Source organism: Pipistrellus hanaki (assembly GCF_964339955.1).
Source record: "Pipistrellus hanaki genome assembly, chromosome: 18".
Classification (NCBI taxonomy): domain Eukaryota; kingdom Metazoa; phylum Chordata; class Mammalia; order Chiroptera; family Vespertilionidae; genus Pipistrellus; species Pipistrellus hanaki.
In genome coordinates, this window is record NC_140520.1 from 18,217,032 (window position 1) to 18,243,725 (window position 26,694).

Consider the following 26,694-nt stretch of genomic DNA (forward strand, 5'->3'; position numbering starts at 1 on the left):
TGGTAAAAAAAATAAAATAAAATAAATAGAGAAGCAAGAAGAAAACAGTCACCAGTTAATAAATAGAAAAAGAAAGCAAATATCTCTCTTATATATAAAAGCCTAAATGACCTACTGACCAGAGCAACTGGAACAATTGGTTATGAGTATGGTCACTGTGCTACCACAGCCAACCTCCCCCAGCTGGCCAACCTCTGTGGTCCTTCCCCCTGGCGGGCAGGCCCCAATCACCAGATCGGGGCTGGGCCCTGGGCTGTGACGAGAAACTGGGAATGGGTAGCGGCAGATGCAGCCCCTTTCCCAGGGGGACCGAGGGCCAGCTGCCTCCTCGGGGCCCCAACCAACTTCCCATGCCCTGTGCCTCCGCACTGTCTGTACCCCCTGCCTGCAGGCCCTGATCAACCCTGATTGCTGGCCAGGCCTAGGGACCCCAACCATGCATGAATTTTGTGCACCAGGCCTCTAGTATATATTATAAACACTATATACATTATGAAAGATACATATATATATGTACACATGTCTAAAATATATACATGCTTATGTACATAAATACATATGTATATGTATCTTTATGAGAGGGAGAGAGAGAATCATCATGGGGAAGTCATTCCAAATACACATATATTGGGTCTGAGGAATGATTTGAACAAGCCCTAGGCTTAATGAAATGCAGGAATCTAAAGCCCCAGATAGGCTTAGAACCAAGTCCTTGGAACAGTGGCTTATTCCTGGCAAGTAAAGCTCAATTTACCACAGAAAGATCTTAGATTTGAATAAGTTATTAAGGAAAATGATTAATAAACATGTTAATGAGCTGTGAATATTACTGGAAAAGCCTTATGGTATTGCCGTGAAGAATTAAAACGACTGGTATAGTAACGGTACATTTCAGTAATGATGTTATTGAGTGTGTTATCTATGGGTTGCTTTAGTTTGAATCATGATTCACCCCGCCCCATGTGCAGTTAAAGTAGAAGTGCGAAATTAGAATTGTGTTGCTAATAATAATTGCCCCACATTCTGGTAGAAAAAGCATTAGAACTTAATGTTTTTATTACTGCCCCTCACTCTCTACATTTGAGGCTAGTTTACAGAGCAATAGCTAAGTAGTATTCACTTAGTCAGAGTTATCCTATCAGTGAGTAGGGGTCAGTCCTGTCAAAGCTTGAGGCAGGGTGGAGTAATGGGAATCCCCTAAACCCCAATTATGTAAGCTTGGCTCAAACCCAAACTATATGGCATATGAATCAGGGGGCTTTGACAAGTTACTCAAAATCACTGAGACTCAGGTTTCCTATTTATGAAACCAACAGAAAACACATAACCTCACATGATTGCTGTGAGACTGAAAGAAACAATAGGTAGTAACCCTTGTAAAGCTGGAGCCCAAATTGTCCAATTTCAGATAAGCTGCCTATTGAGTTAAAAACACACAATTCAGCAGTGAAAAGTAATTGAAAAGCAGTCCCTCAAATGCTTTAATATTTAAAAAACTATGAGAGGGACCCAAATACCTTAAACATATCATTTATTTAAATTCTCTTTCTTCTTTTATCCACTAATATCCCCATGGTCCCCTAAATATCTTGATCAGCTATTCCTTAAAATTTATTTTTTCATCCAGCCCACAGCCACTATTTTTCTCCCTGTTTCTTCTTCCCCAGTTCCACCCCTTTCTATACCTTTATTATATAGGTGGATTCTACCTCTTTCCCATTGGAAAAGAATTCTGCTTCTTTAGGGTTTTGTGTGTGTGTGTGTGTGTGTGTGTGTGTGTGTGTGGTCTGCATGTTGGGGTGGGCATTTAGACTGTCAATTATGGGATTCTCTAATGGGTTGGTGAAAAAAAAAGTAATTATTTTTACATGACATATATAAAAACACATTTTCAAATGTCATACAATATTTTTTTGGCAGGAGAGCCAAGCCTTTGCTATGTCTTTGAGGGAGATGGGATATGTGAACCTTTTGAGAGGGAAACCAGCTTCATAGACTGTGGTCTCTACACTCCTAGCGGATACCTGGATCAGTGGGCTACCCACGCTTACTCAGCTCATGAAGACAAGAACAAGTGTCCTGTTTCCTTGGTAACAGGAGAACCTCATTCCACAGTAAGTTAAGCCAGAAGAGTAAAGCCTGAGAAAATTGTGAAGTGACATTGTTCTCCTGACTTTGGCATCACATTTTGTTCTTACTGGACTAAGAATAAGATAAGGCAGTCTAGAAAAGCTTTTAGACTAGCAATCAAGTATTATCTACCCCCCGCCTCACCCACGAACTCTCGTCAATTTTTATCTTACTATTCAGGGGTTGGCTTCTAGGTATACAGAACCAAGTCAAAATTAACCTTAGAAGTACACATATTAAAAATTACACTTGGGCTTTGTGTTTAAGAGAATTTATTTTAATAAAGAAGAAGAAGCAGGGAAGAGTCTGAATGTTTGGATTACACTACCAGATCCACCAATATAATCATTAATATTACTACATGATACTTGACAAGTCACTTAACCTCTCTGGGCCCGTTTTCTCTTACATAAAATGGGTATACTAATCATTTTGTATTCGACTCAATGATTTACTACAAAGATCAAACAAAATTAAAAAATATATCTATATCTATATCTATATCTATATCTATATCTATATCTATATCTATATCTATATATCTATATCTATATCTATATCTATATCTATATCTATATCTATATCTATATCTATATCTATATCTATATCTATCTATCTATCTATCTATCTATAAAGGCCCTAGCTGGTTGATAGTGGGCTGAGAGTTGGCACATGTATTTTTCTACTGAGGCAAGTTCTCTCTGGAGGCTAATGGAGATGGCTGAGATATTCCTCTACACTGAGAAAAGTGTTCTGCCAATAAGGCATTCAGTAAGAGAGGAAAACTTTGGCTTTGAGCTGGAGAGTTTACTCATCTTATCTTTCACCCTCCACATTTAATTTTTGGTTGAAATTGCATTTCAGATTTGCACATCCTACCATCCAGATTTACGGAACCATCGACCCCTTCTTGGCTGGCTTCCCTGTGTCCCCAGTGGAAACCGATCTGGGGAGGAAGGCAGTGAGCAGCTTGAAGGAACCCTGGAGAGAGAGGATGAAGTTTGGCTCAAAGTAAGTGGCCCAAATGTGTGTGTGTGTGTGTTTTGTTTATGCAGATAGATTATACATGTGTCTATACATATGCATGCACACACGTGTGCACATACATGTATGTGTGTGTTTACACATGATTCATTGGAATGACTTGTCAGTATTTCCTTTTGTCATTTCAATGTGTTTACATTTTGGATTTCACCTATTTTTGAAATGTATGCTTCTTTTTAAGTAATCAGTTTATCGAAGTGTGACATACAGGAAAGTGCCAAGATCAGAAATGCACAGTTAGATGAATTTTTGCAAAGTATACACTCTAACTACCACACAGATCAAGAAACAGAATGTTAACATCACCCTCAAAAGGTTCTGTCATTCTCCTCAGTTATTATGCCACAGAGGTATTCACTATTTGTACTTCTAGCACCATAGGTTAGTTTTGTCTAGTTTTGAACTTCTTGTGAGAACCTTTACAGTATATACTTTCATCATTACAATGTCGCATTCCAGTGCATAGATACATCACACTTTATTTATCCATATTCATGAGCATGTGGATTGTTTTTAGTTTTTCTCTATTATGTTATTACAAATAGTTCTGCCATAAACTTTCCGTATACTTTTTTGTGGTGAATTTATAGAAATAGTTGAGTAGATTTGGAACTGCTAGAGCATAGATAGGCAATTGACCAGCTTCAGTAGATAATCCCACTTATTTTTTCACAGTAGTTGTAATTCCATCAGAGGCTTATGAATATTGCAATTGCTTTACATTTTCACCAAATGTGGTATCTGACACCTTAATTTCAGGAATTCTGAAATTAAGGGCATGTAAAGGATCCCCCTCAGGTTTCAGTTTGTTCTGCTTATTCATTTTTTATTTTGTTCTCCTGATCTGTATGTTCTTGCATTGACATTACATTCTTACTTTCTGAACGTTTTTGATGAGTCTTAAAATCTGATAATGTAAGTTCTAGAACTTTATTTTTTCCTAGAAAGTATTGGCTGTTTTTGGTCCTTCGAATTTCCATATACATATTATAATCAGCCTCATTTTCCACATGTGGAAAAAATAATCTGATGCAGTTTTAATTGGGATTTCATTGAATTTATGTCAATTTGGGGAGAGATTTCTCTTTAACATATTAGTCTTCTAATATGTTCTTTCAGTTAATTAAATCTTCAGTTTCTTTTAATATTTTATAGTTTTTGGTCAAAAGACAGTTTTTATTCTATCAAATGATTTTCTGCATCTGTGATGTTCTTATTGATATTATTTTCTCCATTGTCCTGTTAGTGTCTTGACTTTGACAAACATTTAAATGTGAACCAATCTTACATACCTGGAACACAAACAACAACTTGAAGATGATGTGATGTATAATCCTTTGTCAATAATTTGGGAAATTATTTTGTGGATATTTTAAGTGATTTTTCATCTATGTTCATTAGAGCTTGGCTCCCAATTTTCTTAAAATTTACACGATCTTGTTGGGTTTTATGATGAAGGCTAGATTTTACTTACTAAAATAAGTTTTCTTTTTCTCCAATCCTCGGGAATATTTTATGTAAGGTTGGTATTAATTTGGTGTTACAGAAAACCAAATAAGAACAAAGCAATACTTAAAGAGATGGAGTTACATTTATTACGTGAGGGTCCAGAGGAAAATGTCTCTCAAATTCTGGGCCCAAACATGCAGGAATTCTCCCTATTTATATGATTTTACCTTCTTTGTCTCCCAAATATGGAGTGTTTCCTGCCCCTTTTGCAAGTTCTTAAAGAGCCCGTATGTACTGGGGCCTTGAGATCTCAACCAGAGGCCTGGCCTGGTACCAGCACTGATAACCTTGTCTGGAGAATGTTTAATGGCCTCTTTGAAGTGGGAGTATAATGGCCTTTCTGAAGTAGGAGTAGTCTTAGTAAGCAAGAATTTATAGAAGCCAATTAGCAAGGTTAAAATTTCAAACAGCAGTTTCCATTTAAGATGAATGCTTCATTGGGAGGTATTCATCAGTAACACTATTTAAATCTGGAGTTTTCTTTGAAAAAAAAATTAATCCTTTTTTAAGCTTTTAAGGTATAAAATACTTCTGAGGGCTTTTTTTTAAGGCGATTTTTTTTCTTGGACTAATTCCCTCTGGGCATGTTCATCCTTTTTTATCAGCACCACTTCTCTCGTTCACACTGATTGACAAGTTCAAATTCACTGAGCTCCTCGGCTGGACACCTAGAGTCTCTCCAATGGCAATGGCCCAGCATTCTTGCAGTCAGCTATTTATAACTCTATTTACCTTTAATTCAGATTTCACCTCCACCATTGTCTTTTCTTTTTGTTTTTTGTTTGTTTGTTTGCTGGATTTTTATTCTTGTTGACAGATTTCCATATAAGGTGCCTTGTTAGGTGCTCAGGAATGTCTATGCTGCAGATACAGGTTATGTCATACTCTGTCCATCAGTTGGAGGAAGGGAGGATCTATCAGACATCATGTGATTTTTCTCTTTTGATCCATCATTATATTGAATCACATTGATAGATTTGTTTTACTTTTTAGATACAAATCATTTTTGCCTTCATGAAGTAAATTTACTTGTTTATGGTATTTTTAAAATATATTCTTGGATTTTATTGGTTAATTTTTATTTTGGATCTTTGCATTTGTATTCATATGTGGAATTAGTTTATATTTTCCTTTTTTGAATATTCACATTATATAAGCCTTATAAAATTGGACAGTTTCCCCTTTTTTACATTTTTTGAAATGACATGTATCAAATAGGAGTTACCCATTCCTTGAAAATTTGGCAGAACCCACCTATAAAACCAATTGAGCCTGTGGTTCTTAGAGAAGAGATTTATGATTGTCATTTAAATGACTTTGGTTTTTATTAAAATATTCAATTTTTCATTTCCAATTTTGGACTGTTTGATATTTCCATAAATGTATTAATTTCTTCCACATGTTCAAATTTAGTGCTGATAGTTGTTCATAATGTATTTTTATATTAGTTACAGTTATCAATCCCTTTATATTATATATTTTTGGATTTTTTTTCTCTTTTTTTCTTCCAATTGTGCCTGGGATTTCTTCAAAACCAGCTTTTAGTTTTCTTTATTTTATCATTCTAGTTTGATAACTCACTGATTTCTATTCTTTAGCATTTCTTCTCTTTCTGTGTCTCTGGATTTACACCTGCATTCTTTGTTAGCTTCTTGTATTGAATCCTTGAATAATTTGTTTTCATTGTTCCTTAATTTCCCCCCTCTAAGTACACCTGTAATTGTAGTCTATGAATGTCAACATACACTATTTTCATTATCAATATGCCCTAAGTATTTTAAAATATCTCATCATTTCTTTTTAAAATCATGGGGTTTTAAAAGCATTATGTTTGTTTCTAGCACTGATTTTTCAGACTATAACAGCTTTATTATAATGACAGCTGTGTGTCAGTATGAGATATTTTTATTTGTCCTCTTCTTCATGGCCCTACATTTTATTAGGAAGCACTTAAATAGTGAGCATTTATTTATTCAGAAATTAGGATCAGTTTGTGTTAGAAATGTGTATTCTCTATTTGTTGGTCAAAAAGTGTCTACCAAACTTAACATTTCTCTCTCTTTTGTTTGTTAAAATTATCTATAATATCCTTTCCTCCATTCCTTTATTCTTTTTTATTAGTGTTCTCTGTTTTTTCTTTATTTGATCTGTTCTTTTCTTTTATTGTGCATTCTTATATCTCTCCAACTTTGGATTGCAAAAAAAAAGTATTTCAGATAAACAGTGAATAAATTTTAAGTGTAAATAAGTTCTACTTTATATTCAAGACACACTTATGCTAAAAAATTATTTGTTGTGCTCTGATATTAAAATTTTGTTTTTGTTTTTCCTAAATCAGGCAGTACTTATAATGCTTTTTAATTTAATTGGTCAGGTGACAATACTCTATTTAGAGATTACTTCAACCATCTCGACATCCTGAAAACCATCCAAATTTATGATTTAGAAAAAAAAAAAAAGAGCTCATGTGTAGAAGGCACCAAGTCCAATTATTACTTTGAATTTTTTTGACTTTGTTCATAAGAAAGTTGACAATACCCTTTGTTAGAGACTGTTTACTTTTGCATGGAATTAGTTTTCTGAATTTTCAGTCTGGCATAGAAAAGGAGCAACAAATTAGTAGGGAATTTAAAAATTGGGAGGAAACATGTATTCAGAAAAACAGTATTTTAAACCTTGTCTTTGCCACTAACCAGTCAAGAAACTTTACATAAATCATATAATCTTCTTGGGCACCAGTTTTCTTAGCTTTAAAATGAAGTGTTGGGACTAAACAATTCATTCCATGTCTGCGTTTTATTTGAAGCTTAAATAAATGAGATAAACACATATTATTAATAAGAGAACAGTCTTAGGTCATCAGGTGCTAAGGGCAAAGATAGTTATATCCATTGATTGCTTTAGGGCCTTGCTGCTCAAAATACAGTTGGCATCCAAGAGCATTTGTGCCACACAGAGCGATATGTAGAATGTCAACTAGCCAGAGAATTCTCTGTTTAAAAAGGCAGGATTTCTAGTATATTTTGGAATTATTTCTGTACACATGATTGAAATTTCTAAAAAGCTGTTGCCTTTTAAAAGAAAGTCTTCTATTTGGAAAATTAACCTATGCAGTTCCTTGTATTGCCTGGGGAATCCTGAGAAAGCAACAATGACTGTGTATATATAATTTTTTATTTTCATCCCAACCTAACCTGATACACTGAAGAAAAAAGGGCATGTCCCCATACTACAGTTTATCCCCAGAGACTAAAGCACTCATTGTCCACTTCCTATCTGATTACTGCTAATCTAACTTTTCATGGAAGCTGTTACAGGCTTGGACATGACAACTGAGCAGACTCCCAGTGTCATGAATAATTAAGATAGCACTTTTTTTTTTCAACCAGAAGGAAGCTTGCTTGGCTCTGCAGAGTGCTCCTTCATCCCCCCATTTTTGTTCCTAAGAGAACTCTCTCCATCTATATTCCATAGCACTTTGTCTCTTCCTCAGACTTTGTCAAAAGTGGAATTTCCCTAGGATTCATACTGAGTGTTCCATGCAATGATTGATCAAGAACTTTCTTTGGGATCAACAGCTGTGGGGGAGTGAAAGAAATAGGAGTGAGCAGAGGGAAAAATAGCCACATTAAACTGTCAGCATCCCATTCCAAGGGAGCTGGGATAACGCTTTTGAATTGACCTACCTATATACCACTCACTCCTATCAAAAGGCCATTGGACATGGATTTCTGCCCTCTCCTCCCATCCGGCAATGTAGCCTGACCTTGTGATGGTATTCTTTTCTAAAGCCAGTTTCCAGAAACAGACTGCTAAGTGCTCAGTCATGAAGGAGGGGATCTGGGACAGACCACAGTATTCACTAAAGATTTGTTTTTGTCTGTTTCTGATACCCCTCATTCTCCCAAATTCTAACACGGATTCTCTACATACTTAGCCCTATTGTTTAAAATCACAGATGAGGAAAATTCTTAGGAAGAATTGAGCCAAAGAGTTGATTCTGATCTGAACCCTTTCACTTACTTGCCAAAGCACACATTTCAAATGTTTCCCTTTGGACAGTGAGAGTCACCATGGTGGTTCCCTCTCCACTTTACAGAATGACCTCACACTTCTGAAAAAAGAGCCACATAAGCCCACGCTGTTTATAGCCTCACTTATACTCTGTTAATCAGCTTAACAATAACCCACAACCTTCGGACCAACTGTCACTTATACTCTGAAAGAACAATACAGAAAATCACCTGGGTTTTGACCAATTCCAAAGGAGGCAGGGGTTTTGACACGGGAATGAAGTTAAATCAGGTTCAAAACCCTCGCATTTTGACTCACATCCTCCAGTATGGAGACGGCTCTGTCACAAGAGGCTAGTTGCCTCACACCTTTTTTTTATCTGTTAAATTTAGACTTCAGCTAACTTCCATAAAATTTTGAGAGTTAATCTCTCTCTTGTCAAATTTCTGAAATCTGCACAGACTGCAGTGTTATTAGGGCATCCATATAAAATTTCTAATATTTGATAATTATTCGTCTACAAAAAGGCATATAGGTCAACCAAATAGTGCAAGCATTCTTAATTTCTTTTGACAACCTCCCTCCCAGTTGGACTGCTAATGGCTTTTAAAGGGTTCTCTTAGCTCCCTGAAATTGTATGAAACTTTTAGGCCTATGTGTTTGTATGACTTCATTTTGGGAGGTAGAAGGGGCACAAAGGTCAACACATGTCCTAAGGAATCTGTGATTTCCTGCGTACTCCAAATTAGCAACCATTGGGCAGTCAAAAGAATACAGAACAAAGTTGGAAACCTAAATTCCTGCCTCTCTAGCATTTAGCTAGAGGAAGTCACTTAAGCTACCAGAATCCTGCTTTTCCCACTTCCATAGTATAACCTTTGTATTCTGGGGATATTACAGAACAAAAATCTTAAATAGGAGTAAAAACCCAATAAGCTTAATGGAGGCTCCAGCACAGCATGGGATCACACTTGGCAAACTGTCAAGTGCGACACAACCATATTGAATGTCTGCCCATCTCATCCTACTCAAGGGCCTCCTCCTCCTCTCTGGGGTCAGGAAGTGCCACAGAATGAAGATTGAAAGGCACAGGAAAAAAATAACCCTGTAACTAACCAAAAGCATTTTAAAACCTCAAAGAAGATTCTTTTCAAGTTTGTGGTATAGTTTGAGGGTCTACTCTCCAATGACCACCACAAAGGATGACCTGGAAGTTGAAATGCTTGGCTTGGGAGTATATTAAGTGTTTCTACCGAGCAGATACATTGAAGAGGGATTTCTTAAGCCCAAACAGTTCTGTGCTAGGGAAGCATTCTTCAGCTTTTCCCTCATGAGTGGCCAGAAGTTAGATCTGGTGGTGAACAAGCAAGCTTTGGATGAAAAAAAAACAACTGAGGGTGTGGAACTGGTTTTCTACTTCTGTCCATAACTGTCCATCGTTCTGTTCATTCATCCATCCACCCACCCATCCATCCAATTTATGTTTTCTCTGTTTCAAAGCATTTTGCAATGGATTCACTGAGCTAATTTCATTGGCAATCCCTCTATTTTGAGAACATTTCTCAGTCCCAGTAATCACTCATTTTTCTAAAAGATCTTACCTTTCTGATGTCCACCTAGTTTTTCTTCTTCATAAGAGCCATGTTCAAATTCATTTTATGTTGGCCATATATGACATGAATTTAGTCTCCTTGTTAAGACAAATTATAAAACCTTATAGATAAAGCCACAATTCTCTTGCCTTCTTAGCATCTTAGCTGTTTTTTTTTTTTCCCCTTGGGGCATGCCAGATCCTCATTTCAGATCTGAGTAATCTCCCTGAAGGTGCATCTGAGGTACTTTGTCCTGAAGGTAGTGGGGCCAGCTGTTCAGACAATGCACTTTGTGTGGCGATTAGAGGGATGTCATACTTGTAATGCCAAAGGTGGCATGGGGGTAGAATTAGTAAAAGCTTCATTTGGCCAAATTTTTTGCTTTAGTCACTATTTTTCATATCTATGGACACAAAATTCATTATTTTATGTGAAGTAAAAATAGTTTGGTCTATTATATCTATTAAAACAGCTGTGACATGGCTATGGAAAGAGAACTTTAAAAATATTCTATGTTTGAATAAGGAATACACATTTAATATTCTAATTATACTGAAAATTCTAGAAGCTTATATGTAAAATACAAGTGTGATATATATTTCAGAGAGAAAGGGAGAGGGAGAGAGAGATAGAAACATCAATAATAAGAAAGTATCACTAATCAGCTGCCTCCTGCATGCCCACTACTGGAGATGGAGCCTGCAACCTGCGCATGTGCCCCAACCTATAATAGAATTGAACCATGACCTCCTGGTTCATAGGTCGATACTCAACCACTGAGGCACACAGGCCAGGCAAAAATACGTTTTTAATAACTGTATATTGAACTGAATTTCCTGAAAAGTATCATAAAAGAGTTATATATATGTGTATATATAATGTATTTTTCATAAATTCCACTTATAAAGTAGAGATACATTCCAAACCAAGAGCCTCAAATATTGCCAGTTTCTATGAAAGTAGAACCTAGAGTAGCAACTCACATTTCTATAATCTATACAGTTCATAAAATCACAATTTTCTAGATACCAAAATGTATGGATGTATGTTTCATTTAAAATTTTTATTTTTTATCCTTGTCTTCCTGAAGTATAAACAAAATAAAAATATTTTTTGAAATAAGAATTATTGAACATTGAGCCCTTACTAGATTATAAGCATTGTTCTATGTATTTTCAGATAATATCATCTCATCCTCATAGTAGCCTCATGAGATTGATAGTATGTCTGTTTCTCAGGTGTGGGGAAGAGGGACCTTAGGCTTAGAGGAGAGATGCTGGGTTGCTCAAATTTACCCAGAGAGTTAAGAGGGAGCTAAGAGTCAAACCCAGGGTTCTGCCTGGCCAGCCCTCTCTCCAGAATGGTGAACATAGTTGGTCCATTTTATCCCACTTAGATTGATTAAGCACATGTGTAGCAGATTCAAACTAACTTCTGATTTTGAGGATCTGAGGGCTGTATGAGAGAGTTTGTACTTTCCTTGCTCCTGTTATGGGGCCTATTTGGTGTTTAGATGAGAATAGAATTTAGTTCCCCCTTCTGTGTTGCTCTAAGAAGAAATACCCAAGAGTGGGCATCTTATATATCTTTATCAGATCCTTGTCTTTCTTTGCCTCTGTCTCCTTTGTAAGTCTCACCTATGATTTCTCTGCTAGAGCCAGGGCCTGGAAATCCTGGCATAGGCACATTCCACAAATTGAGGCTCAGAGAGGGACACTGCCACTAGGAGCTGGCTCCAGGGTTCAAACTAATTGGTATTCAAAGACCCTTAGAGCAAGGAGACACGTTTCTGGAAGATGTAAAATGAGTTGGAGGTTTGGGGAACAGGCCCTCAGGACAGAGAAATCCACACAATCAGACCTACTCCTACTAATTAGTTTCATGTGGGTGGTGTCTGGGTGGGACCCCGACTGAAGGTGGGAAGACTGGGCTTCCTGTTCCTTGTTGAAGCCCACCCCACTCTTCAAGTCTGAGGCTACTTGGGGTAAAGCCACCAGGTCCTTGTTTAGACTCTGTCTGTTCCTGGTTCAGGAAACAACCCAGAACTTTCTTCCAGCACTCGGTCTCTTTTGTGGTGTGTGAAAAGGAAGAGGTTGTGGGCCTTTCCAGGCGACTTTGATGTCCTTTGCTGCTAGAGTTGAGGACTTTGCACGAGGCAAGGCTGTTGGTTACCTTACCGTGTGTTTCATGTCTAGTCCTCATCCAGCTAGGGACAAAGGACCTCATTGCAAGCCATAATCTATGGGTCTGGATATTTCTTAAGTTGTAAAACAATATTTATTACTTCAAAGAGGGGAAACAAAAAAGGGGGAAAGACACTGTAAAAAGAGAGTGTAGCTGGTCTTTCCCTCAAAGGAGAGGAAGAAGGGAGACTTGTGCTCCATCGACCACTGCAAATCATAAAATCCCCTAATTAAGCCAGCAGTGCAAATGAACACTCTAAGCATACCACCAAGATCTGGGAAAATTTAGTCTGCGGCCAAGGAAGAATTCTTGTGAAAATGGAAAACATGCTTTACTTTTGAGAGGAGGTCCCTACCATTCCTCACTTTTACTCCAAGGACAGTTTTCCTGGGCTTCATCACCCTCAGAACCTGAAAAAGAAAAATAGAAATGTACACAGGTTTTAACAGTGTCACTCACAGATAACATCAGGGAAGGTGGAAATTCCTTCTCAACAGAAATTAATATACAGATGACGTACTATAATATTGTACCACTGAAATCTATGTAATTTTATTACCCATTGGCAACACAATAAATTCAATAGTAAAAAAGAAGAAAAAGGAGAGTCAAATTGACTTGTGGTTTTCTAGTATCTCCCTACTTTATTTCCTATGTAAAAGAATATTTAATTGCCCTTCTATAGACTAAAATCATTCTGCAATCAGTAAACAAATATCTTGAATATGTATGCAATCCAAAGGGTAAATAAATAAAGTCCTATATGGAAAAATAAAAGATTCTCTATAAAAATCAGGACAAAAAATAATAATGTTGAGCTATAGGAAATAAAACTAGAATTACCACTTTAAATGATTTCAGTGTAAAAAAAAGCAGCTCTTTGGGTCGTCCCTAATTCTATGCTGTTTTCTTTCACAATAAAGAATTTCCAGGGATAAGACTTCCATAGTTCACTCTGTAAGACTGTTTGATTATTAATCAGCCTAACCATGGAGGCATATTCTTTATAAATAACCTGGTTTTTCTGTGCCTCAGTGTTGGCTTATTTTTTAACTAAGGATAGGACATACATGCTTGGGGCACCAGGAGAACCACATAAGAATAAACAGTTTGGCAGCTTCTAATCTCACACACAAGACACTGAAATAACCTCTTCCCCATGTCATAGTTCAGATGCTAAGTGGGAGGTTCTGATAAAAATGTTAGGGAAAAATGGAGAGATGGGGAAGAATAATTACCTGGGCCGGTTCAGAGTAAAACATTAGCTCAGTGACCATCTTTGTCCACTGCTTTCACTGGGAAGACAAGGAGGTATTGGCTGGCCCTGTGGTGCCTTATTGTGTCTTTTTAGTGATCTTTCTGAGGCATTTAAAGAAAGACTGGTTGAAGCAAAAAAGAAACAGTTGAGGCTAGAAGTCCCAGAAAAAGATGGGAAGCTCAGTAGCTGAAAGTTATCTTCTTTCCATCTAATTTTATTTAACTTTTGCTGTGACCTTGGACATCTTTGTCTTCCTACTCCACATTCTTCTCATTTGTAAGGGGGAAGGGAGCTCTTACTTAATGTGTCTTGATAGCCCAATGGAGATAATGGCTCACACATGTCTGTGCTTATGCCTAGGTGTGTTTTAATAGACCAGGAGTGGCTACAACAATTTTTATTTTCTTGACGTCTGATGGCCTGGTATCTGGGAAACATCAGCGGCCCACAGTGACCATCCACCTAACTGATATCAGTGGAAACAACTACTCTCTCGGTGAGTCTGACAATAGAGTTTCTAGAGGACAGTCTTGTAAACCAGGAGTCAGCTCCTTATCTGTTCCTGATATTTTTTGGGACCTTGCACACGTTACACAGCTATTAAGAGGTTAAAATGAATACTAGATATGCTATATCAGTGATTTTCAACCTTTTTCATCTCATGGCGTGCACACACACACACACACACACACACACACAAAATGTTTTTTGCTGATATGACAAAAAAAAAGGTTTAATTTTGATTCATCCACACTGATGACTATTGTGTTGGATGTTGTCATTTTTTTTTTCATTTGACAATCTGAGGGACAAGAGGTCTGTGCCTCTGACTAAATAATCAGGTACTGCATGCTTTAAAAATTCTTGCAATACACTGGTTAAAAATTGCTGAGCTACCTGAATGGCTTAACATATGATTCATGTCCTTATGTCTCTCCAGGAATTTATGAACTGTCATGCCGACATAACCCACTGGTTGTAAATGTGACCCTTCACCCGAATGTCCTCTCCCACCTTACTGCCTCCATGCTGCTGAATTTCTCATCCCCGTTCATCGGCATCTCAGCCGTGGTTCTCAGGACAGCCTCCCACCTGAATCCTTCACTTCCTAATGACTGTGTACCAGAGCATGAGGCACAAAATTATCAGGGACAGAGGTACGAAGTCCTCTTCCTTCCTTTCTTCCTTTCTTTTCCATTTGGCTGTAATGAGATGTTATCAGTTCCATACATAGCACTGTGTATGCAGTGGGTGCTTAATCGCTAACTAGAAAAAGAGGCTAAGAACTGCTAAAAAGACATAAGTAAGCAAAGAACCATTGGTAGAAGGCCCATTTGGGTTTTATATTTTGTTTTTTTATTTCTTTACTGAGCATAATATTTTATGTAACTATTTAACATCTTTATAAGGTCTTAAAATCTTTTTTATGTATAAAACCAATGTCTTTATAAATTAACCTTGTTATATAAACTGCCAAAAATTTGTGGCCATAAACCCAGTGTTCCCTAAGCAATCTATGCTTTCTCACTTGCTCCCACCTGAACAGTATATATAGCAAGGTTAACAGTTAGTTTCCAAGGTGTGTGTTATAATCAAGTAGAGTTACATATGGAAAGCAAGAATATGTTAGCTACATGTGTCTTTTTGTGGACATCTGTGATTGTCATCATCTAGATAGACCTTTCTTGGACTTCAGCTGACAGTAGTGGAGGGACTCTAATTCGTAGTGTTGATGTGCCCAGGTTGGCCCTGATGGGGAGTACACCAAACACAGTAATCTTTGCTGTAGCTGGGCTGGACTCATTCTATAAATGGTCTGATCAGTTGGGGTGGGACACTAGGTAACAGGTTCAGTCCCTCAAGGAGTGTGGTCCCTTAGGCATTTGGGATCCTAGTCACAAAAGCTTGGTTTCCAGGCCATGCTTCATCACCAAAAAGGAAGTCTGATACCACCATATCCAACTTGATATATAAGAAAACCAACCATAGTTATGGAATAAGAGTAGATGTCACTAATATAATATCTTAGTTATATCAAAATGTAGTGGCTTATCACAATTTGTGTGGGCGAGGAATCTCAATACACATCAGCTGAGTGCCTCTGGCTCAGACTCTTTTATGAGGTTTCAATCCAGCTATTGGCCAAGGCTGCAGTAATCTCAAGGCTTGAGTAGATCTGAAGAATTCACATCTGAGCTCACTCCTGTGGCTGTTGGCAGACCCCAGGAGATCGGCATCCAAGCTTACTCACCCAGGTGCTGACACTGGGCATGCTTATGAAGGTGTTGCTCCTCGCCTTGCTGTGTGGGCTCCTTCATAAGCTGCCTGAGTGTCCTTATGACATGGAAAATAATGATTCAAGTGACAAAGAGAGCAAGAGCATCTGAGTACTACATGCAACTGTCCAGAAGTATGCCACGGTCTTTTTTATAACATCACTAGAGGCCTGGTGCATGAAATTCATGCACAGGTAGGTTCCCTAGGCCTGGCTGGCGATCAGGGCTGATCTGTGGGGTGACTGGTGGGGTGATTGGGGGGTCCCCACTGGCTCCTGCATTGGCCAGCTTGGTGCCACCCACTTGTTGGCCCTGCTGCCAGCTGCCTCCCTCTGTGTGATGGGAGGTGAGAGTGGAGGAGGGCCCCCCTGGTACCCACCTTGGCTGGCCTGGGGACACCTCCTGCATTGAGCGTCTATCCCTTGGTGATTAGTGTGCATCATAGTGACTGGTCGTCCCACCAGTTGTTCCTCCATTCAGTCGATTTGCATATTAGACTTTTATTATATAAGATGTTGGAAGTAAATACCTTTATGTCTGATATTATCTATTCCTTAATAATGTGTCAATAAGTCCAGTTCATGCTCAAGGGGAGGGATTTGCATCAGGGCATGGATTATTAGGGGCACCTTAGAGGCTGTCTCCCCATGCAGTAAAAGTAGTTTACATTTGTTAAGTGCAAACACTGTGCCAGGTATTATTGCAAGTGCTGGGGAGGGAGAAACAGTAAGTCAGGGTAATGCACACTGGAACATTAGCTAGTTTATCTGCAACTCCTGTCTTCTTAGTACACAAACATCACATATTAACACAAGAATGTAGACTATTAAAATAACATAGCTTACTAGAATTATTGCCTCTTATGTGTTTTCAAATTATTTCTCCATTGGCGCCACCTCTGGCCTCAAGCCATACAGGATTTTTTCAGGTCCTTGAAACATGTGTTCTTGATGAGCTTCATGTCTTTGCACATAGTGTTCCTACTTTCTTGAATGCCTTCCAGTCTCTCTCCACTTCAACACATGCTTCACCATCAGGATTCACCTTCTTCGGTGAAGTTTTGGCAGACTCCCTCCCTGCCTCCAGAGGGTCTCGGACACAATCCACACACAACAAAAGCAACTATCACCCTGGGTAGTTACTATTTACTTGCTGTTTGTTCCCATTAACAAACAGCAACTAAATAAATAGCAGCCTGCAGTGGGGATTCTGCTCAATGTCTCTTGGTACCTAGCAGAAGGCCTGGCACATAGTAGGGATCAGAAATTGTGTTGAGTGACAGTTATAGACTTTATCTCTCAATGCTCCATGGAAGAGAACTGAACAAGCAAGCCAGAAAAGTAGAAGTCATAGCCTCTATAGACCACTCTCGAAGTTATGACATTTTGATAAAGAAGGTGATTAACTTAGATTATTGCTGCATTGCTGCTAGTTCTTCATTTCTTTTCACTTGGCACTGGGGAAAAGACAAGTTTCCTATGCATGCATGCAAACCAGCAGAAACAAGATATGACTCTCCAGTATGTGTAGAGTATATCTGGAATGCATAAGCAATTCTAAACCACATCTGACTGATAGGAACCCTGAAAATTGGCTTTTCCTTCTCTGCCAGCAAATCAGTCAATATAGTACATTTTGATACTCAGAAAACTGAATAGATTCCATATATTTGCTTTCAGAACAGATTTAAAATCAGTATCCCTCCATACTCTGAAAGATTAGAAGTCTTTCTGCATCTTTGTATTAATCACAATTGTAGATATAGATAGACCATAATATGAAACCCTCAAAAGCTGGGCACAGTAAGAGGGATTCCTGGCTTTCCCCTTCTTACCCTTTATGACTTGAATTCCATTAATACTAAAATGGGCAAGGGAGAGTTGACAGAGGCCTGGCAGTAGGAGACGTGTTAGCCATTTAGCTTTTAACCAGTAATGACCAATGGCCTGTTTGTCCTACCACATGCATCTTGAAACCAGCCTGACTGGCCCACAGAGCCTCAGTGGAGGCCAGTAAACCCATGTCTGGCTCTCCAGTGACATTCACGATCGTTGGCTTGGACCCATTGACTTTGATCTCTCTCTTCATCTTGTTTCCCATTCTGCTCTGTCGGCTACTCAGTTTATGACCCTTTCGGCTTAGCGTACTGACAATGAACCCTTTAATGAAAACCAAGTTTAGTGCTCCAGGTTTTGGCCATCAGTGCTCAATAATATCTCAAGTCATTCTTAATTTCTAGCTGTTTCCAGCTCTAACGACTTTAGAGAAAGGCCCTACATAATGTGCCACAACATCCCATGAGTTAGAGTATGAGGTAGACCCTCCAACCAATCCAGGACTATGTTGATGACTTTGGAAAGTAGGAATCGTATTTTTGATCAATGCAGAGGGAGAATGTGTACAAAATATAACCCACGCACTAATAGGTTAATTTGTCTTGGAGTGCATTTGCGTGCAGATAATTAGAACTCAGATTATCTACTTTGGAAATTCACAAGGTCAAGTCCAGAAGAATTCACTAACAGGAGAGAATCGCTGATGGGCATGTGGTATCTGCTACGACAGAATTGTTCTTCCAGTCACATGAACCCAGTGGAAACATTGATTGTAACTTCTCTGACCCTAATTAATGATGTATCCATCAGATCCTGTGTTGACTTTTCTGAAAAACATTATCTCCTTTCCCAGGGTGTGGTCTCATGACAGTGGTTGAAGCTTCTGACTGTGCATCTTATTTCAGCATTTGCACTTTCCCTCCTATTGATTTTTCTTTTTACCTGCCCAACTAATGGTTGGAAATGTACTGTAACCTTCCAAACAAGTATGCTTCTTTCACTTTTTTTCTTGTATTTTAAGCAGTACTGGCTTTTTATACTTTGATGTGAAATATTGGGTCGGCAGCTAAGTAATTGCGGATTTTTTAAAGAAAATCAAAGACAATTTTTTCATGGAACTAAATAACTTTATTCTTTAATGTATTGCCCATTTTGATCAATGACCTTTTGCCATCTTTCAGGCAGCATCATAATCCCACGTTCAAAAAACTTCTGGTTTTTATTAGCAAAAAACTGAATCAGGTACGATTTGACATCATCATCATTATTGAAATTTTTACCATTCAAGGAGTTTTGTAAAGATCGAAACAAAAAGTAATCAGATGGTGCAAGGTCAGGACTATATGGTGGATGTGGCAAAACATCCCAACCAAGCTCCATTAATTTTTGCCGAGTGACCAAAGATGTGTGTGGCCTTGCATTGTCATGATGGAATACAACACCTTTTCTATTTGTCAATTCGGGCCGCTTTTCTTCAACTGCATAGTTTAATTTCGTTAGTTGTTCAATGTAGACATCAGAATTGATCGTTCGGTTGGGTGGTAAGAGTTCAAAGTAGACAATTCCTTTGTAATCCCACCAAACTGATAACAAAACCTTCTTTTGATGAATATCAGCTTTTGATGTTGTTTGAGTTGGTTCACCTGGCCTGCTCCACAATCTTTTCTGCTTGATATTGTTGTAAACAACCCATTTTTCATCGCCAGTTATCAGTCGTTTTAAAAATGGATCATTTTCATTACGTTTCTTTAGCAAATCGCAGCTGCTAATGCGTTGCGTTAACTGTGATTCTTTCAGTTCGTGAGGAACCCATGTATCGAGTTTTTGAACATAGCCAAGTTGTTTTAAGTGATTTTCAATGCATGTATGTGATACATGAAGCTTCTCTGCAATCTCACGTGTTGTACTGTGACAGTCCGAATTGATTATTGCTTTGATTAGGGTGTCATCAACTTCAACTGGACGACCAGAGCGTCTTTCATCTTTGAGTGAAAAATCACCAGAACGAAATTTGGCAAACCAATTTTGACACTGCCGTTCTTTTAAGGCTTCGTCACCATAAACAGCACATAACTTTTTATGAGCTTGTGATGCGTTTTTCCCTTGCGGAAATAAAAAAGCAAAATATGACGAAAATGTTCCTTTTGATTTTCCATTTTTCAACGAACGCCAAACAAAAACTACAAAACAGATCAAAAAACTTTTTTTACTGATTAACAGCTGAATAGCCAACTATCAAATACAAAATGTGTTTTACATTTGTACTACGTCTGCAAACCTAAAAATTCAACTGAAGCCATATATGTGTGAAACCCGCAATTACTTAGTTGCCGACCCAATAATTAGGTGTCTAACTGCCCGTGACTGTTTTCGTCCTTATTAGGATCAAAACTATTGCCAATCCTTTTGCCCCTTGAAATGCTTTTGTCTTTGTATTCTACTTCATCTAGGATTAAAATTTCCATCCCTGATTTCCTTTTGTTTGCATTTGTTTGATAAAAATTACTTTTATTTTTAACCTTTCTCTTTCTGGACTGACAGGAAGCCCAGGGCACATTGCTTCATCGCACTGTAGGATTTCACTGTATAAAAGTGCTCCAAGATCATATTCTGAAAATTTATCTCATGACCTCAAGCCTCTGATATTCTTTAGGATTTGAGCATTTTTCTCTTTGGGACATTTATGTCTTAGGGTCCAATGGCATTTGCCAATTCTCCCTGCCCCCTCCTCTCATTCCACCCCACCAAATTTGCTATATTCTCTGACCTGAAGTTTTGAAATAGTAAAGAAGGGGCAGTATTGATAAGGACTGATGGATGGAGAACAGATCTGTGACCCTTGAAGGTCAGTGTACAGTTTTCTGGTCTTTACCTGGAATGAAGAAAGAACTTCCTATTTCCCTCTCTTCTTTGAGTGTGGCCCCAGTCCTTAGTTGCTTTTTCTTCAGGAAAAAATAATCCATGCTTTGGCTTCCAATGATGTTTCTCAATTCAGCTTTCATACATTTTGAAATCAGGAAATCCTCAGTGATTCCAGTTGTCAGTCTTATATTTTGCTATTGATAAGTTTTCTTATTTATTTTTGTATTGTTGGTATGTAAGTGGCAAGCAGGGAGAAATGACTTAATAGTATTCATGTGAGATTAACTGAGAATGAGACGTGGAGTTTGTAGTATATTCTAACACCCCATTGGAGTACAGCCCATGGTAGCTTCCAAACAGTCCCCCATCATTACCTTTACCATCCTTCCTTTACAAGATGTGCCAGGGATCTGTGAATGTGTTGCTTTTCAGCTCTCAATCTCTGTCTGGGTGCCCCCTTCTGTTATACCAGAACAGGAGTGACCCTTTGCCAGCTGGAATGATATTAAGTTTTGTCAGTAGAGGGTTCTGGAGAGATGGCAGGAGGACAGAGCTTCTCTTCATGGTCTTGGTGTGCCATCTTCCACTTTGCTGCTGTGATGTGTTCAGCAGTGGTGTGTGCAGCACCCACAGTCAAGGCCAGCAGCTGCCTGGTGTTTCCAGTTGGATCTTTGTCACAATCAGCCAAAGGTAAGAGCTCATTAGTTATGATCCCACTGCACTTCAGGATTGCTAGCATCCCATTTCCCACTGGCAAGGAGCTCAACATTGGCAGGACCAATTGGTCCCCAGATCCTGTTTTTGTGAATCTGTCTCCCAGTATCACTTCTGGTTCTATTCTCGATGGGTCCAGTCAGGGCAATGTAGCTATAATAGGGAAAGTTTAATATAAATAACCATTAACTAGTAACAAAGTTTAATATAAATAACTCATTAACTACTAAAGGGTATGGAGAACTCTAATTCATAGAAGAGCAGCAGATAAAGGGAGCAACTATTACTTTTAGGGACAAGGGAAGAGTATCAAAGGAAGGAACAAATGTGAAAGAGGCTGTGGGAGGATCTCTATGGAGAGAGTGGGCAGTGGTACCCTAGGTGGCAGGGAAGTTCTCTAAAGTTTCACAGGCTGGAGCTGGTGAGAATTATACCCCCCAGTGAGGTGCTGCTGATTGGCTCATGAGGAAGCTGCTTGCTGGACATCTGCCTTTGGGGTACATGAAACTTTCTGGGGAGTCATTCCCTGGCATATCTTTGAAACCTGCTGGAAAGCCAGCTCAGTGCTGGTGGGACTTGATGGGAATGTAGGATGTCACTGAAACTTTTTATGAGGCGAGCACCAAGAAGTTAAGGACTGAAGCTCTGATGGACATCAAGTGCAGCAGAAGCAAGGAGAGGAAACCATATAGGAATCAAGAAGAGATGTCTTTTCTTTTGCAGTGTATCTCCAGTTACCTTATGTCTCCTGGAAAACATGATGTGATATTATCTGGTGAAAAAGCAACATTTGCATGGCCCATCTCTGGGCAATGAAGGGTGGATTTGGAACTGAGAGGCAGTAAGTTGGTAACTGGTAGAAAAGGTCAAGAAACCCCTTTCTGTCTTTTCTGTTTCAGATAAGATTTTTTAAAAAGTTACTAACATTAATTATAAAACCACTTTTCAATATAACGTGCAAGTAGATTGACCTCACTGGAAATGCACATTTTCTTTTATTTTTATTTTTATGTTTTGACCTTACTTGAAGTCCAAAGCAAACATAAAGTATGAATACCTCATTAGCTTATTCAGTATAAATACACATTCTGATTGAGATGGAAAACAAGTAATAGATACTCATAAATATAAAACTGAGTGGGTTCTGAGGTTTACCTTAAACTATAGCCTATCAAAGCCAAGTATTCTAACTTAAAATTGAGTGTGATATTAATCTTTTTAAGTTAATATCTACATGGAAATTTGAGTTCTTTTTTCTCTCTCTCATTCTTATTCTCATACTTTCTCACTCACTTTATATAGTCATGCTTTGATGCTTTTTTTAAATCAATTATCCAATTGATTCATGCAATTAGTTAGTTCTAATACAATGAGTGTGTTTGTCTATGTGTGTATGTGCACATTGTATGTACATTGCTATATTTTACTTTAATAAAAAGGCTTCTGAAAGTTTTAAGTAAATGGATTTGTAAAAGTATTCTATATGGTGTGTGTGTGTGTGTGTGTGTGTGTGTGTGTGTAGAAAGAGATAGACTATGCATCATTTAAAATGTTTACTAAGTGCCTAGAGTTGCCAGGAATAATTTTTCAGTTGAGCAAACTGAGATTTAAGTGCACAAATTCACCTTATTTGAGATTAGCACAACTAAGACTAGAATTCAAGTAATTTGTTTTAGTAAAGAAAGTTTTCATTATATGAATGGAAGACTGTTTCAGAAATATACTTATGTCTACTGCTGTCCAAGAAATACCGCCACCCTCCCTCACACTGTATTTGGATTGGGGTAACAAGGGCTTAACTGACCCTGGAATAAATAAAGAGCACCTCTAGTTAAGATGTGTTTATGTAAATGGCATATTTATTTTGAGGAAACCCTGAAACCATGAAATGTACATGTGGGCTCCAAGTAATGCAGGTACGCTAGTGATCTTTGATGAAGTAGGTGAAAAGGGTGGAATTGAAAACATACTTGGGACTTTGGGGGAAGTTCAGGAAATGAATTTCTAGATTAGAGCAATTTTATGGGCAGAATCCAGGGGACTTAAGGTCATTAGAAAAAGAGAATTTTTGACCCAGCTCCAATTGGGTCCTAGCTCAGAAAAAAAAAAAAAAAAAAAAAGAATTTTGCTCCTCATGAGAGAAAATCAGAGAAAAAATATTTCACTCTCTTGGAGATTACAAGTGCAGGTAAGCCGGAAAGGGGACCTACAATTTTGAAAGCCTGGGTTATGTGTGTATTAGTTGTCTATTGCTACTACATATTTGTCAGATTAAAACAACACACATTTATACTTGCAGTTCCTGAGATCAAGATTTTAGACCAGTCTTAATTGGATCTTGTGTAAGGTTATAGTGAGATGCCAGTCAGGACTAGGTTCTCATCTGAAGGCTTGAGTGGGAAAGATCACAGGGTGTTTGGCACTTGGTTCTGAAAGGTTGAGGGCTTCAGTTTCCTGCTGGGGGTGGCACTGAGGGTGTGCTCAGTTCCTTGTTAGTAGCCATCTCCCTTGGCTAGCTCTCACATGGCCTCATGCTTCCTCAAAGTCATCAAGAGAGAGGGTCTCTCAACAAAGATACCTTTCAGTCTAGGCAAAATAATCAGAAGTGACATTGTCCTATTGACATATTCAGGTGCTTAGAAGCCAGTCACGGGTCCTTCCCATACTCAAGTTGAGGAAATGAGATAGGTGTGGATTCTAGGAGGCAACAGTCATGTTCAGAAATTATGTTAGCTTGGATTATTGAAAGTGTGCATAGACCTTGAAGTTGTAAGCATCTGTGTGTCTCATAACCTGACAGAGGCACATGTTATACTTATATAATTTTAACTCACCACACAGCCTGGGCCACAATGGGCCTGTGAGGAATTTGAATGAGGGACAAAAGCATGGGGGAATAGTAATTCCCAGAGTGAGTTCTTCTCATACATTTTCCCCCGTTCTTGGTTGGTCGATCAGATACCAAGGAATGTCCTCTCAGTTCTCCACTCTCTAGATATACCACCTTTGCTTTGTGAGTGATCCTTACCCATATTTTATTCCCAACTTCATTTCCCCTTTATTCCTAAGCCTGAGCCACATTCAGAGCTCTATTCCTTGTGGCTCAACTGGAATTACTATAGTATTCATTCATGTAACTTTAATTTAGTATATCAGTTTGTTTCCTAGAAGATCATAAAATTATAAAACATAAAAATAAGAAATTGTGGTTATTTTTAAAGGATCTGCATCATTTTTATTTTCATAATATTGGATAATTAAGAGTTAATTGTTTTAGCAATTTTAGTCTAGTGTGTAAAGAAGTGTGTATGTATGTTTCATTTTTATGTAAGGCAGTCTTTTAGAAAAGTTAATGTCCATTTTTTTATAACTAAAATTTAAAAATGATTTAACTTTTAAATGGTAGTGCCATTATAAAGGTTTTAAAATTTTTTCTTTATTGATTAAGGTATTACATATGTGTCCTTATCCCCCTATTGCCCCCTCCCCCACTCATGCCCTTACCCTCCTGTTGTCTGTGTCCATTGGTTATGCTTATATGCATGCATTCAAGTCCTTTGGTTGATCTCTTCCCCTTACCCCCACCCTCCCCTATCTTCCTTCTGAGGTTTCTTGGTCTGATAGATACTTCTCTGTCTCTGGATCTGTTTTTGTTCATCAGTTTATGTTATGTGTATATGCACCCCTATGTTCACAGTGGCACAATTCACCATAGCTAAGATTTAGAAATAGCCTAAGTGCCCATCAGCAGATGAGTGGATTAAAAAACTGTGGTACATCTACACAATGGAATACTACGCTGCAGTAAAATAGAAAGAATTCTTACTATTTGCAACAGCATGGATGGAACTGGAGAGCATTATGCTATGTGAAATAAGCCAGTTAAAGAAAGATAAATATCACCAAAACTGGTTTGGCTCAGTGGTAGAACATTGGTCTGCGGACTGAAAGGTCCCAGGTTCAATTCCGGTCAGGGGCATGTACGTTGGTTGCGGGCAAATCCCCAGTAGGGGGTGTGCAAGAGGCAGCTGGTCGATGTTTCTCATCGACGTTTCTAGCTCTCTATCTCTCTCCTTTCTCTCTGTAAAAAATCAACAAAATATATTAAAAGAAAAAGAAAAAGAAAAAGAAATATCACATGATCCCACTCATTTATGAAATATAATGAACAACATAAACTGATGAATAAAAAGCCATTTTTTAAAGTAAAAAATAAATGTTTTTGAAAAGAATAGTATCATCCCCTGATTTTCTCCTCTTCTCTTTCTTTCCCTCTATAAATCTTTATTTTCCTATTCACTTAGAGCAACCTAAGCATGGACACACACACTCTGTGCCTCCCCAAGCAGGCCTATTATCCACTAGGCCATCCATCCCACCCACCAGGAAAATCAAAATCTTTAGTGGATTCTCCTCCTTCCCCCATAATTAATGGATAAATCATTCTGGGAAAAGGAAGTTGGGCTAGGACAGTGGTCAGCAAACTCATTAGTCAACAGAGCCAAATATCAATAGTACAACAATTGAAATGTCTTTGGAGAGCCAAATTTTTTAAACTTAAACTTCTTCTAATGCCACTTCTTCAAAATAGACTCACCCAGGCCATGGTATTTTGTGGAAGAGCCACATTCAAGGGGCCAAAGAGCCACATGTGGCTCACAAGCCACAGTTTGCTGACACTGGGCTTGGAACCTAGGGAACAATTGTCTCTGAGTCAAGAAGAAGGTAACAAACACACACAGTGTGTTCTTGTATGATTCTGTTTTAAAGGCAATAATTTTTAAACAAATTTACCTTATACATTAAAAACCCTTACTATTAGGCTATCATTGTGGACATCATCATCATCATAATATTGGATTTCAGCTTCTAACGCTTGTATATGTAACAAAAATGCATATACACATTATTAACATACCTGCTATGTTGTGATTTTTTGTTTGTTTTGTTTTTGTTTTGTTTTGTTTTTGTTGGTGCAGGGAAGATGATCTGTAATTTAAAAACTGAATAATCAAAGCATAATATAGATCTTGTTTGGTTTGGATGCTCAGGGACCACCTGTAAATTTCCACGCATGTACGTTAGTTTAGGCACTGTTCTTCAAGTTCTGTTTCCTGAAGCAGGGACTGCAAAAAATAAATAATACTTAGGAAAGCAACAACAGTTAGCGATCACCAAGAACTCAATAATTTTCCATTGGCAATGTATGAACTAGAGTAAGCAGGATTAATGTCAGCTGAGGCTGACTTACCCCACCTGCCTTGCCTCTTCAGAGC

At 38.2% G+C, this 26,694-nt stretch overlaps 1 protein-coding gene across 2 annotated transcripts in view; it reads left to right on the plus strand.

Moving 5' to 3' along the window:
• The window catches only part of PAPPA2 (pappalysin 2), a 294,094-nt gene that overhangs the window by 191,914 nt on the left and 75,486 nt on the right, over window positions 1-26,694 (plus strand). For both annotated transcript variants that reach the window (XM_084865191.1, XM_084865192.1), the window contains exons 11-14: window positions 1,921-2,114; window positions 2,995-3,141; window positions 14,092-14,227; window positions 14,672-14,888. In XM_084865191.1, the coding sequence (XP_084721317.1) occupies window positions 1,921-2,114; window positions 2,995-3,141; window positions 14,092-14,227; window positions 14,672-14,888 (694 nt within the window). The remainder of the gene's footprint in view (window positions 1-1,920; window positions 2,115-2,994; window positions 3,142-14,091; window positions 14,228-14,671; window positions 14,889-26,694) is intronic.